At 39.0% G+C, this 12,705-nt stretch overlaps 1 protein-coding gene across 5 annotated transcripts in view; it reads left to right on the top strand.

The window, feature by feature from the left end:
• TMPRSS7 (transmembrane serine protease 7) overlaps nt 1–12,537 on the top strand; it is a 45,701-nt gene extending 33,164 nt beyond the window's left edge. For 3 of the 5 annotated variants that reach the window (XM_066174862.1, XM_066174849.1, XM_066174870.1), the window contains 8 exons: nt 2,251–2,387; nt 3,511–3,618; nt 4,215–4,325; nt 5,420–5,536; nt 7,496–7,673; nt 7,844–8,112; nt 9,218–9,354; nt 11,472–11,650. In XM_066174862.1, the coding sequence (XP_066030959.1) occupies nt 2,251–2,387; nt 3,511–3,618; nt 4,215–4,325; nt 5,420–5,536; nt 7,496–7,673; nt 7,844–8,112; nt 9,218–9,354; nt 11,472–11,642 (1,228 nt within the window). In that variant the 3' untranslated portion in view covers nt 11,643–11,650. Of the gene's footprint in view, nt 1–2,250; nt 2,388–3,510; nt 3,619–4,214; nt 4,326–5,419; nt 5,537–7,495; nt 7,674–7,843; nt 8,113–9,217; nt 9,355–11,471 lie in introns of all 5 variants that reach the window. The other 2 variants (XM_066174877.1, XM_066174855.1) reach the window with 2 other exon arrangements.
• Nucleotides 12,538–12,705: the final 168 nt, after the last annotated feature.

Below are 12,705 nucleotides of genomic sequence, written 5' to 3'. Positions count from 1 at the left end.
TTTTTTACGTTTCTAGGTGACAGTAGAAACGTAGAAAATGTCTGTGAGCTAGTTGAAGGGAATCTGACCAGTAAAGAGCATTTTGCTGTGCACTTTGACATGCTGTTTTAGGTTGGGAGCATTGGTGACAAACACTAAAATCAGTGACAATTAGACTTCCTGTTCTAGGAAATCTTCACTCAACACGAATAGGTTTGGTGGTGGAGTGTATGGGAGGCATTAACTCCACACAAATATTTTGCGAGAGCTTCCAAGTCAGAGCTACAATTTAATAGGAAAATTACAGTAAAGGCAATAGTACAGAAACACTGGCTTAAACTGAGAAAGCCAGAACCTGACACCCTGTTGATCAGGGTGGCAGTAGCAGTCCGATTAAATGGTGGCTACAGTTGGATGTATACAATGAATGTATACATCCTCCCCTTGGAGGATGGATACAGTCCTGTTGAAGCAGTGATCCTGTGAAAAGGTCTGTCTTTCTCTGGAGATCCAGTGGTGGTTGTCAAGAGCTCTTGTCCTCTGGGTATCGAGTGGTGGTTTTGTGGTGTCCCAAGCCCCAAATTATATACAGGCAGGAAGGACTGTTCGGTACATCCCCCAGGCCCCCAGGGCAGGGAATTTCACAATGGGGTAATGTGATTCTGTGAGTCATTCTGTGGAGTCCTTGATGGTCCATTAGCACAGATGGCCCCCTCAGAGCGGTGGCTGCTACCCCTCGGGGTTGAGTCATGCAGAAGATAAAGAAACACTGCTCCACTCATTTTAACAGCTCATGTAGATAGTAGTCGAATACTTACTTTTGGTTACACCTTACATTGTAACCCAAAACAGTGTGTTTGGGGGTTTTTGGGAGGAATTTTTTTTGTGGTTGTTGTTTGGTGGGGTTTTGGGGGAGTTGGATTTTTGGGGGGGTTTTTTGTTTGTTTTTCTTTTCGGTGGGGTTTTTGTTTTGTTTTTCTTTTTTTTTGTTCTGAGAGTTTGTTTGCTTGCTTCTTTGTTTGGAGCTTCTTTTACAATTAATTTTCCTATAGTAAAAGGCTGTAAAATTAACTGGGAATTTTGCACCTGGTTTCATGATGTCAAAGAGGAGTCTTGCTTTTTAAATTGTTTTCTTCCTTTGTTTTTCACATTGCTGGAACAGAATCTCCTAGATCTGTTAACAAGATGTTTCATTTTAGTAGGGTGAAATAAGGTGTACATGAAAACAAACAAATAAGTGTGTCCATTTCCTGTGGCAGACTTCACTGGCATGCTCAGGACACTGAGGCAACTTCTGTTCACGTGGAAAACACTGACCAATTTTTCTCCATACATCAACACGAAGAGTAGTCCTGATACAATGCTTGATGTGGAAAAATACACAAGGGAAATATTTACGTCCGGCTAGTAGTCCACTACTCCACTTGACAATACAACAATCCATTTTTTCTTTTGTTCTTTGTGTTCATTTTGTTGTCACTTTGTTCTGCTGTCAAACAAGTGTGTGCGCCAAGTCTGCTAAAAATCAATACAGCTGCTTGTGCTCTTAAGTCTATTTAAGATTCATATGTACTTTGACTTTGGCAGGAATATTAAAGCCGGATGTTTTTCTTATAAGTATTGCATTTTTGAGGCATTTTTGTTGAACAGAGGAGAGAGTCTATTTTCACTTCTAGAACCTGTACTGTTGATGTTAACTGGTTTACTACATTTAAAGCTGTCTCCATTTTGTAAATAATGATCCAGCAACCTCTCCCTTGTCAAAGAGGCTTTGTTTGGTTGTGGGGGATTTTTTTTGTGTTGGGGTTTGTTTGTTCTTCTTTGCTTTTTTTTTTAATGTAGGTTTTTTTGTTGCCCACCCCCCAGCTAGAGATTGGCATATTTGATGAAAGGAACATTAGAAATTCCTAAACATTGAATAGATTAAATGTTTGCTGGTATCAGAAAGCATTCAGGTTTCTCTGAATCAAGTGGCACCTAGGCAGAAGTCCAAAGAACCTCTTTGTCAAAATAGCAATTTAAAGTAGATATGCACCCAAGGCATTATTTTTAGGACCATTTATTTGAAGGTGTGACATTCAGAAGTAAATTTCCACAATGTTAATGGTAGATGAAGGCTGGGTGACTACTGAGAAGTATTTTTGGTTTTGGCTCTTAATTAAAGTATGGCAGCTGACTGTATTTCTGAATTTCAGTGGTGTTGACATTTAAATTGCATGTAAGGCAGTTTTCATGTGAAGACTGCTCTAGAACTTGCCTGAACACTTTTAGGTACTGTGGTTACTATGTTGATCACCAAACAGTCTTCCACATTACGAGTTCTGACGTCAGTGTGGAGCTTCAGTGCAGTTCAAAGGTCTCCGAGAAGCCCCTGCTGGTGGAATATGGCAGCTATAACATCAGCCAGCGTAAGATGGATTTTCTCTTTCAACCCTTCTTTGCACTTCAGATCTGTAAAGCAGCATTTTCTGGGTCCAGTAGGACTTAATTAGGTTTATGGAGGAAATTACCTGTTGGGTTTCAGTTCATTTCCTTTCTAATCTCACTAAATCAGATGACTTGCAAACAAAGAACTTTTTCTAGGCTGTGCAGCTAAGGTTTTGTAGGCTGTGCATCTGTGGGCGTGTGCAGCATGCTCTGGTTTCCTGCATGCACACTGTTCTCTTCTGCACGGTCCTCAAAGCTTCCTGCATGGCTATTACCATGGTGCAGTCAGTTGAAATCTGCTATGCCTGTTTGTTTTCATTCCCAACATTTTGTTTGCAATGTTTCTATTGCTATGAGGCTTCCAGGTAATGAAAAGAGTACCAAATAATCACTTGCTTATTTCAATGTTTCTATGTATTTATATATAGTGTGCACAAATCTGAATCTGAGCTGAACAGACAGCTCAAAAAATTGATGAACTCTGAGACCCTGATATTTTTCCCAGTCCTGAAACAGACAACTTGTTTATTGGTACTTTTTTACCTGTGTTAGTCCTACATATTCTTTGTAAAGTAGTAGAGAAGCAGTGGTTTCTAGACATAGTTACTTGTCACATTTGAGGAACTTTATTCAGTGTATATATGCAGATGGGAAGTTTGATTTAGTTTATTAGGCCGAATTATGTAGCTCATACACCACCTTAGTCCAGGTTGTTTAACAAAGTTGCGAAGTGCTGCAAGTTTTGGCTATTGGAAGTGGGACTGTCCTTTAAAATAAAAACGGCATTCTAAGCAGTCCTGTGTTGCACCATAGAACACTGGCTGATTTGGTCCCGCCCTAGAGAGCCTGTGGTACATATTCCAGGAACGGCTAAATTGTAACTTTAGAGACATTTTTTCCTCTTCTTTAAATCACTGTTCTCAACATTTGAATTCAATTTAAGTGCTGGCAATGTATACAGGCTATTAAATTTAGATCAGCTTTATTGTTCCTTGAAGCAGCTTAATGACTGTAAATTGAAACAAGCTGGCAGTATTTGTGAAACGAAAATTTTGAAGTTTGGTTGTTTGGTGTTTTGTTTTGTTTTTCCTTTTTAATCTCCAGCATGTCCACCTGCACATTTCAAATGTTCTACTGGCTTGTGCATCCAGCAGATGCAGCGCTGTGATGGCATAAACAACTGCTTCGACGAAAGCGATGAACTCTCTTGTGGTATGTATTCACTTATCAGAGATCTTGACTGGAAAACACAGCAAATGTATTCTCTAATCTTAGAAGGCAGCTGAAACAAGGTGAAACTTTTTAATGGGGATAACCAAAGATGTTTTCAGCTTCCTTTGCCTGTCTGGGTACAGACTATTGATCAGTCTCTTGAATGCTTAATTTGTAGTTAATTGGCAAGGGACAAAACCAAGAATGAAGAAGGTATGGTGCTGGAGAGCACAAAGAAGAAATTCAGATGTGCAGTAATAGCTGTAGTAGGCTATTTTTTTTGGTTTTTTCTCATGTGATAAAAGCTGGAAATTATTAATAAGGTTCTGTCCCATTTTGAGATTAGTTATTTTATTTTTGTGGGGGAATGACAAAGCGGGGCTCATAAGAGTAGACAGGAGTGATACTAAACATCTCCACCTGGGGAGCTCACTGAACTCCTTTGTGCTCTGTTTTCTCCATGCATAATGTGGCATTGATGCCCATCCTTGTACCGTGTTGTGATGGAATGAATGTTGTATTCAGACATAGTCAGAAGGGGATGTGTTAGCATTTACAGGAATGCTTCTGTACCTGATCTGGCTTATATTTTAAAGTTGTCCCTGAGTGGAACTGTAACTCCAGCTTCGCAATACAGGACAACTTGCTTGCCTGCAATGGAGTAAGTGATTGTGAGAATGGAAAAGATGAGCAGAACTGCACCCACAGTAAGGCTGCTCGCCTGAATAATTTTTTTTTCTCTTTTGTCATCTGTCTATTCCTGGCTTGAATTCTAGATGCTGCATTCAAAAGGTTAAGAGGCACTGTCAAATCTCACTTGGGCTATATAATTCTGTTCAATTCTTCTGATACAAGCCTTACTGATTTAAAACTATTTCTTTTTAATAAGCTCATGAACATCTGTTTCTGCAAAATACTGGCAGAAGAATAAAGTACTTTGGGTCATGATGGGGATCTAGGGATTTAAAGCTGAGATTTTATCTCTTTACAGCATAATCTGTGCAAATTAATTCCTGGATCTGTTTTGCCATCTGTAAAATAACTATAAAAATGATGGTTTCTCTGTAGCAGTTTTCAGGGTTATAAGGTTAGTGGAAGCCATAAATTTAGCATTAGGCAAATGAAAGTTTTGAATCAGAACTTTCTTGAACTTCTTAGAATAAATGGATGCTGTGACATATGAAAGGGACTTATGAAAGGGAGCACAACTGAAAAGTGCTGCAAGTTACTTTTTTAAAGAAAACTTTTTTGACCCCTCTAACAAGAGAGTCTGTGTAAATGATTACTTCTGTGTGTTGACAAGAAAAATGGATTGAGTTTGAGTGTCCTCATTTATTGCAAGCCACAGGGAAACAGGAAAATGCTGAGTTTGGGGGTTGCAGTTTTACTGGATATAGTTAATAAGCTTTCACTGCAGTCTTTTATTTCTCATTTAATGCTGAAATACAAAGGAGAGCTCCTTTCCAGAGTACTGGATGTTTTCTCTTGCTATCCTTACACTCTACATCTGATTTTCACTACTATATCTGCATGTGTTAGTGCTGTGGGAAAGGATGGGAGGAAATCTTTTTTTGGACTTGGCCAAGTAAATGCACATCCAGCAACAGATGCAGTTCTATTTGAATAGTTTATTCTGTTTAGAGGTTAAGCCATCCCAGCCAAAGTGCTTTTTTGTCATGTTACTTCCTATCTATTAATACAAGTATTAATACATGTACATCTTCTAACTGTACAGACATGTCTTTGTGTGTTAAGCTGAGCTAATGGTTGTTTTGGGTTTTTTTCCTCGCAACTATTTCAGGTATTCCCTGCACCAACCACACATTCAAGTGCAGGAATAACATTTGCATTAGGAAAAAATATGCAAGATGTGATGGGACTGTGGACTGTGTTGATGGAAGTGATGAAAGCAGCTGCAGTAAGTTCCTCTCAAATATTCATCTTCCTGAAATTTTTACACAATAAAGACCTTTATTTCTTCCTGTTTGGGAGTGGCTACAAGTCGGGCTGCAGGTACTGAATTTTTATTGCATTCTCTCTGTGATAGCTGGGTAATGATAAGCTATCAGTTTACCTCGGATTTGGTTGCAGAATTTGCCAAGTTCCTGTGGGAGGGTGGGCTTACTGTTATGGGGAGCCTTAGACGACTGTACTGCTTATTGCAGCTATGCTAAGGATTAGGGCAGCAGGGTTAATTACAGAGTGAACTTGATTAGTTGGTGAGGCAGCAACTTTTGTTGTCGCAGCAATGCCAGGCACTTCATTAAAAGTCTGAGTGTATTTGGACTTCAGGAGTGATGCAGTTGCAATGAGAAAAATAACCATGAACTTTTCACTTTTCTGACTCTTCCAGATGGTGAAGACCCCAATACTTCATAGTATGAAGTTAGGTTCTAGTCTTAAATCTTCCTAAAGTAACCTCTGTACAACCTTTTCAGTTCATTTTGCTGTAAAGCAAACAGATGATTATCACTGCAGTAGCAATAAAAGTGGGGTTAGGATTACTTGCTTAAACTGAATGGTCCCAAGTATATTACATAAACGTGGATGTGTTGGAACAAACACAAAGGAGGCTTGTGAAGATATCTGCAGGTTGGAGCACGTCTCCTATGAAGACAGGCTGAGAGAGCTGGGGTTGTTTAGCCTGGAGAAGAGACAGCTTTAGGAAGAAGGCTCTTAGCACCTTCCAGTACCTAAAGGGGCCTACAGGAGAACTGGAGAGGGACGCTTCACAAGAGCATGTAATGCGAGAACAAGGAGGAGTGGCTTTATAATAAAAAGGGGTAGATTTAGATTAGATATAGGGAAGAAATTCTCCACTGTGAGGGTGGTGAGGCCCTGGCAGAGGTTGCCCAGAGAAACTGTTGATGTGTCAACCCTGGAATTGTTCAAGGCCAGGCTGTATAGAACCCTGAGCAGTCTGTTTTAGCAGGAAGGTGTCCCTGCCCATGGGAGGGGGGTTGCAACTAGATGATCTTTAAGCTTCCTTTCCAGACCAAACTGTTTTAGGATTTTGCCTGGTCCTTACCTGTCTCTGGCTGTGTGTCAAATCTGTCAGCACTTGCCTTGGATCCAGTAGGATGTCTTAAGAGACTAGCTGTATCCCTATTTTTATTTGGAAACATTAAAGCTTCATTTGACTTTCTGGAATGTGTTCAGGAAAGGGTCCAAAAATATTAACACTGTGTGTGGGAGTGTGGGACTAAAACTCCTGAGCAGAAACTATGTGCAAGCACTAGGGATAGATGGGAGGCTCTACAGAAGGGTCTTTCTTTCTTCCTTGCTTTTCAAATTAAGAGTTCAGATTTTCGTGCTGATGAGACATGACTTCTTCACCTTAGTAATATACATTGTCAGATTGTCAGTCATTTCTATACAAAATAATGATTGTACCACCTTGTTTCTCAAATAAATATCCAATCTCCACATACATTTTTCTTGTATCATTCCCACTGTTTTGGCAAGAAGTAAGTGTTCTGATAATGTTGAACTTCTTTTTGATTGTCTCCTTTCAGGTGAGGGTTGGCAGAATCAAAAAGAGATAAGAGTTTGCCTATTTGTATATATTCCTTTTAATGCTTGTTAAATCAATGGATCCTTTGACATTTCTGACACAAGAAATATTTAGGGGCTAATTTTTCTAGCAGAGCTAGAAGAGGGACTTAGTAAAATTTCCAGACTAGTGCCTTTTTATGGAGTCACAGCTTGTTTCATTAATGGAGTAGCCAAAGAGAGAAGTTTTGTGATTATAGGAGGGGAATGAAATAGATTTCAAACTATTTCGAAGTGCAATATTCTTTCATGCCATGTGTGGGAAACCCCCTCATTAAACAAAAGTACTGGAGATGGGGATTATAACCTGAAATATCTCTTGCAGGTTGTGGCAGTAGCAAGATCAGCAGTCTCATCTCTCGGATTGTAGGTGGCTCAAACACTGAGGAAGGTGAATGGCCCTGGCAGGTCAGCCTTCATTTTGTGGGGGCTGCTTACTGCGGAGCATCAGTGATATCGAAAGAATGGCTTGTGTCTGCAGCCCACTGCTTTCAAGGGAGCAAGTAAGCAGTCTTCCCTCTATATCTGTCCCAAACATGGCCAGAATCTACAAGTGCCTTTAGGTTCCAGAGCCTGAACTGCATAGAGATGCTCCCCTTTCCCCAGCCCTGCTGTCAGTGGGTGTTTTGAGGTACTTTTTAAAGAAACTACTTCTTTGTTTGGTGCCACCCAGGCTGGCTGACCCCAGAGCATGGCGTGCCCACCTGGGCATGCAAATGCAAGGGCGTGCCAAGTTTGTGTCTGCAGTCCGGCGAATCATAGTGCATGAGTACTACAACAGCAGGAACTACGACTACGACATCGCACTGCTGCAGCTGAGCACGCCGTGGCCAGACACCATGAGCCACCTCATCCAGCCCATCTGCCTGCCTCCCTCTTCCCATAAAGCCCGCAGAGGGGACAAGTGCTGGATAACAGGTTGGGGCCAAAAGCAGGAAGCAGGCAAGTTTTATCCCTTCCATTGAGCTAATTTTGTTCCCAGGAGCCTTCACAGCTGGGGGAGTGTGCATGTACCTTCATATGCTCAGGAAACTTGGCTGCTGGTCCCATGGATCTCAATGCTTTCCATATTGGGTTGTTAGTGTAGGGAGGTACACTTAACTCAAAATATCAGTGTTGTCTTTCCCCTCTGTTCCCCTTGGGGGTGTGGGATGCATGGTGTGGCTTCTGTCTTTGGGCTGCTGGTCAGTTGAATGTGAAATTAAAAAGCTAGTTATTTGACAGATAAATGTAATACCTCCAAAAAGATGGGGGGTGTATTTTTTTCCTATTTCCCGCTATTTCCTTCATCAGCTTCTAGAATACATGTGCCAAATCAGTCTTTTAATTTCAAAGCATACTTTATTACATACTAGCTTTATCAAATCCTAAAACAAATTTCATGATGTAAACCAGTGCTTGCATATTTGAATATGTGGGTGAGGGCTTTTTGGCTATAACCAGATTTTGAAAGGATCACCTGGTGATGAGGTTGGGCCTGCTGTATTGAATAGAAGGGAAACTTTGGGTTCATTCTGTTATTATTGAAGTAAACAACTTATAAAAAAGAGGTATTTCACCAAATCTTTCAGACAGAAAGCAGCAAATGTGGAAATTGGTTCTTTATACTGTCAGAATTCGCATTCTGAAACTCTGACTCATAATCTTAATCTTGAATTCAGCTCCTTCAGATATGCAGCCCTCACTGCAAATCTATCATGTGATCTAAATATCTTCGTAAAATTCTGTTTCCTTTTTGAAATAAAAAGAGACCAAATTAAGAAGTTTTGAGACATGTTGGAAAATAACAAAGAATGAAATTTTTGGCCAATCCTAGTGACTATGCCATTGTATTTGGTGTGTCTGGAGGACCCAGATCACATTACACCATTGCCTGATAGTTCAAAGAGGCTTTCTGCTCTGTTGCAGTTAGTTGTTTGGAATCTGGAATAGCTTGATGGTCAAAAGTGTCTGTGGATATTTTCTGAAGATTTCTTGTTTTGTATTTCAATACATGAGTAAAATGCTAAGCTCTGTTGAATCACCCTGCTCTGAATTTATTTTCCAGATGATGAAGGTTCAGTAGTTCTTCAGAAAGCAGAGGTTGAAATTATTGACCAGACATTATGTCATTCCACATACGGGATTATCACAGCTAGGATGTTTTGTGCTGGGCTATCATCTGGGAAAAGAGATGGGTGTAAAGTATGTATCTCAGAAAACTTTGCAAAGAGCTTATCTTGTCTTTCATTGTTGCATGATGAGGGGTCAAGTTGACTGGCAAACCATTTTGTGGTCAGTAAGTTTTAATTTTGAAAAAGAGCAATATTCTATGTCAGCAAATCTCTTCTGTGGGTGATTTTAGAGTTCTGCTGCTTTATGTTCATGAGTACAGTCACTAAGCTTCAGTTGCAGGTCAAGAGCCAATCAAATTGCAAGTCCCAATAACAAGTTGAAATCAGGCAATTTTTGGCATAAGAGGCTCTCATCTGAAGAAAAACTGAGAAACTAGCTTGTGTCTTTTCAGGATCCCTCTCCTCCAACTTGGAACTACAGGACTGTATGATGAGATGCAGATAATTAGGCATAAATTTGCAAATGTAAGATATTTCTGATCTGGAAAAGCTGAAAGATGATAAATGTAAAGTGCTGAATTTACTTCTAGTGAATAGCAGTAAAACCACATAGATATGCAATATATATCTATGTGACACTTAACATTACAGATCTTATATGCCATATTATATTATAATGAACTTATATAAACCATACATATTTAGTGCTAAAACAGTAGTAAATTTACTGCCAACATAAAACCATTTTTTTTATGATGGAGATCTGGAATCTTCAAGATGTTCTAGCTTTCACTGATCTACATAAAAATGAGTGAGCCTACAATGGCTGAGGGAGTATAATGCACCAGCTGTTTTTTAGAGGTTTGTGAGGCCATTGATATTAAGTATTATTTTCAGTAACTGGAGAATTTGTTTGTTTATGGCTGCCCAAGATAAAGGCAAAGAAAGACATCATTTTGGCTGCATTTTTGTAAAGGCAAATGATTTGTGTCTGTGTCTGGCAGTTGTTAATCAAATTGTGGTATTACTGTTTTGTGGAAAGTACTGGTGTTCCACTTTTGTTTTGTCCTAGGAATTAAAGAAAAGACTTGCAAATTTTACTCTCTAAATGTCAAATCTTATTGGTCGTGGAAAGAAAAAAAGTCTTTTAAATTCTTAACCTTTTTTGAGGCAATTCAAGATAAGCCTACTTTGAGGAGAGGGTGGCACCTAAGCACCTTGGAAGACGTCCATTCCAACCTGAATATCCCAACAACATATAAAGTGAAGGCAAAATAGTTTTCTAGCTCTAACAAAATATTTGTCTGGAAAGAAGGCACTTGCAAAATATTGGTATTTCGCCAAATGCACCTTTTGCTTTTAGAAGTTGTTTCTTGCACTGAATGTTATGGTAGAGTTTAATTTGCCACTAGGCGTCTTTTTCAGAGATGCTGTGTGTACAGCAGAGCCTTACAGGGATGTGTAAGCTTGGTCCAAGAAAGTTCCCCAAATGGTGGCAAATGATTTTATACCTGATGCTCTGCCCATGTATTTCTAAAAGAACACCCTGTAAAGAAAGAGTCCTAGTTGCTTTGTCCTGTATTACAGCATTTTGAGATCCTTTGTTAGATTTTGAAGTCTAGAACAAACTTCATTTTAACTACTCTATTTACAAAGACATTATGGGCCCCTAAACATTATATGCTGACTAGTATCTACTAGAGGACAATCCTTGGGCAATCTTTCCTTCTTAAAAATAAAAAAATAAAAAAATAAAAAAATAAAAAAATAAAAAAACCCAACACATAACAATAGAGGGATTCCATCTGTTTCCATTTACCTCTAATTTGAAAGAAGCCATACAATTAATAAATAATTTAATTATTTTACCTTATTTTATTTTAAAATATTTTTTGAGTTTTAGTGCGTTACCTATGAATATCCATGCATGTTAAATAGCAAATTTGGGGGTTAGGTGTTAAGTGCGAGGTTAGGAAAAAAAAAAGGAAATTTAAAATGTAATCCATGCAAAGTAATATCTTTATTAGTGTCTTTAAAGAAGGATAATTACCTTCTCTCTTGTGAAAGAGCAAATTTTGGTAAAACTGTGCAATGCCATCTACTGGGAAAAAAATCTCTATCAGTTGTTTGAACTATGTAAATATGAAAATATAATCACTGGAATTTAAAAAAATATCTCCTGTGGATTTTCCCCCTGTTTTTATAGTTCATATTGTAAACTCATACAACTCGATACATTATTTTTAGGGTGATTCTGGTGGACCACTGTCATGTCAAAGCAATGGAGATGGAAAATGGTTTTTGACTGGTGTTGTGAGCTGGGGTTATGGATGTGGAAGACCAAATTTCCCAGGTGTCTACACAAGAGTGTCTAATTTTGCACCATGGATACACAAATATGTGCCTTCAGTCTTGTAATTTGAAAACTGTTTTCTTGGAATAAAACATATCCTGGATATCTTTATTAAAATCATATTTGGAAGAACTGTTCAGTGGTAGAATTTCTTTGCATGTCTCTTGCTGATTCTGGAATTCACATATGGGGATAATAAATACCATTGTTCCAAGCTTTGGTGAAAAAGGAGGAGGCTGTTCCTTGTGGTGGTTGTTCCACACAGATGTCTGAAGACACAGTGGGAGGTGAAATAATAAACTCCATTTTTAAGGCACCAACTAAGTGCAGGTGCACTTATCTGTCAGGAAGCTAAAGATACAGTTGATCGTGTAAGTAAGCTTGAGGCTTACTCATCATTTCTTCTGAGATGTGTGTAGCCACTACAGAACTGTGAAGTAGCAATGAACTGTTTGCATACTGGCAAATACTACTTTCCCTGCCTTTTCCAGCAAGAGCAGCTGACAGGGAGAAAGGGAGACGAGACACTGTAAAAAGTGAACTCAATCGTTTCAAATCTGTAGGGCCCTAATTTTTGAAGATCAGAAATTTTGCTGCTATAAGCAGTGATTTGTTGCATGATTATTCCTTCTCCTGCTTTCGTTTTAATTAACTGCATGACATGGAGCTACTAACTCTTTTATTTCCTGCTTTCATTTATTTTCAAGTTCATCCACCTAAGAATTTGAATTCTTGAGCTCCAGGCAACCTAAACAAGATTAATAAACATAGTGATGTGTGTTATTGCAATATCTTGTCCTTGCCAAAATAAAACCAGTGTTTCTAAAAGGTCCTGATACAATTTTTATGCAAAAGTGGGTTTGTTTCCTCTAGGCCTTTCTCTGTGTTTTTTTCTTTTCCATGATAGAAGGGGGCAATGTGTCAGTCAGCATGTTCTGTGTGTGTAGCAGAGACAGGCTGTTGAAAAATAGAGGACTTGAACAAAGCCATCTGTCTGCAGCTGTAGTTTGAATTCCTGAGCTGTGAGGATTGCCTTCCAGTTAATCCCTTTTGCAATCTCTGTGTGAACTGATGGGATTTGTTTGTTCCCTTTGTATTATTTTTCTGGTGCTGAGATTTCTTCATCTC

The sequence above is a fragment of the Chamaea fasciata genome, unplaced genomic scaffold (genome assembly GCF_029207755.1).
Source record: "Chamaea fasciata isolate MVZ Bird 193981 ecotype frontalis unplaced genomic scaffold, bChaFas1.0.hap1 SCAF_2, whole genome shotgun sequence".
NCBI classification, from domain to species: Eukaryota; Metazoa; Chordata; class Aves; order Passeriformes; family Sylviidae; genus Chamaea; species Chamaea fasciata.
This window is presented reverse-complemented; position numbering and strand designations above follow the sequence as displayed.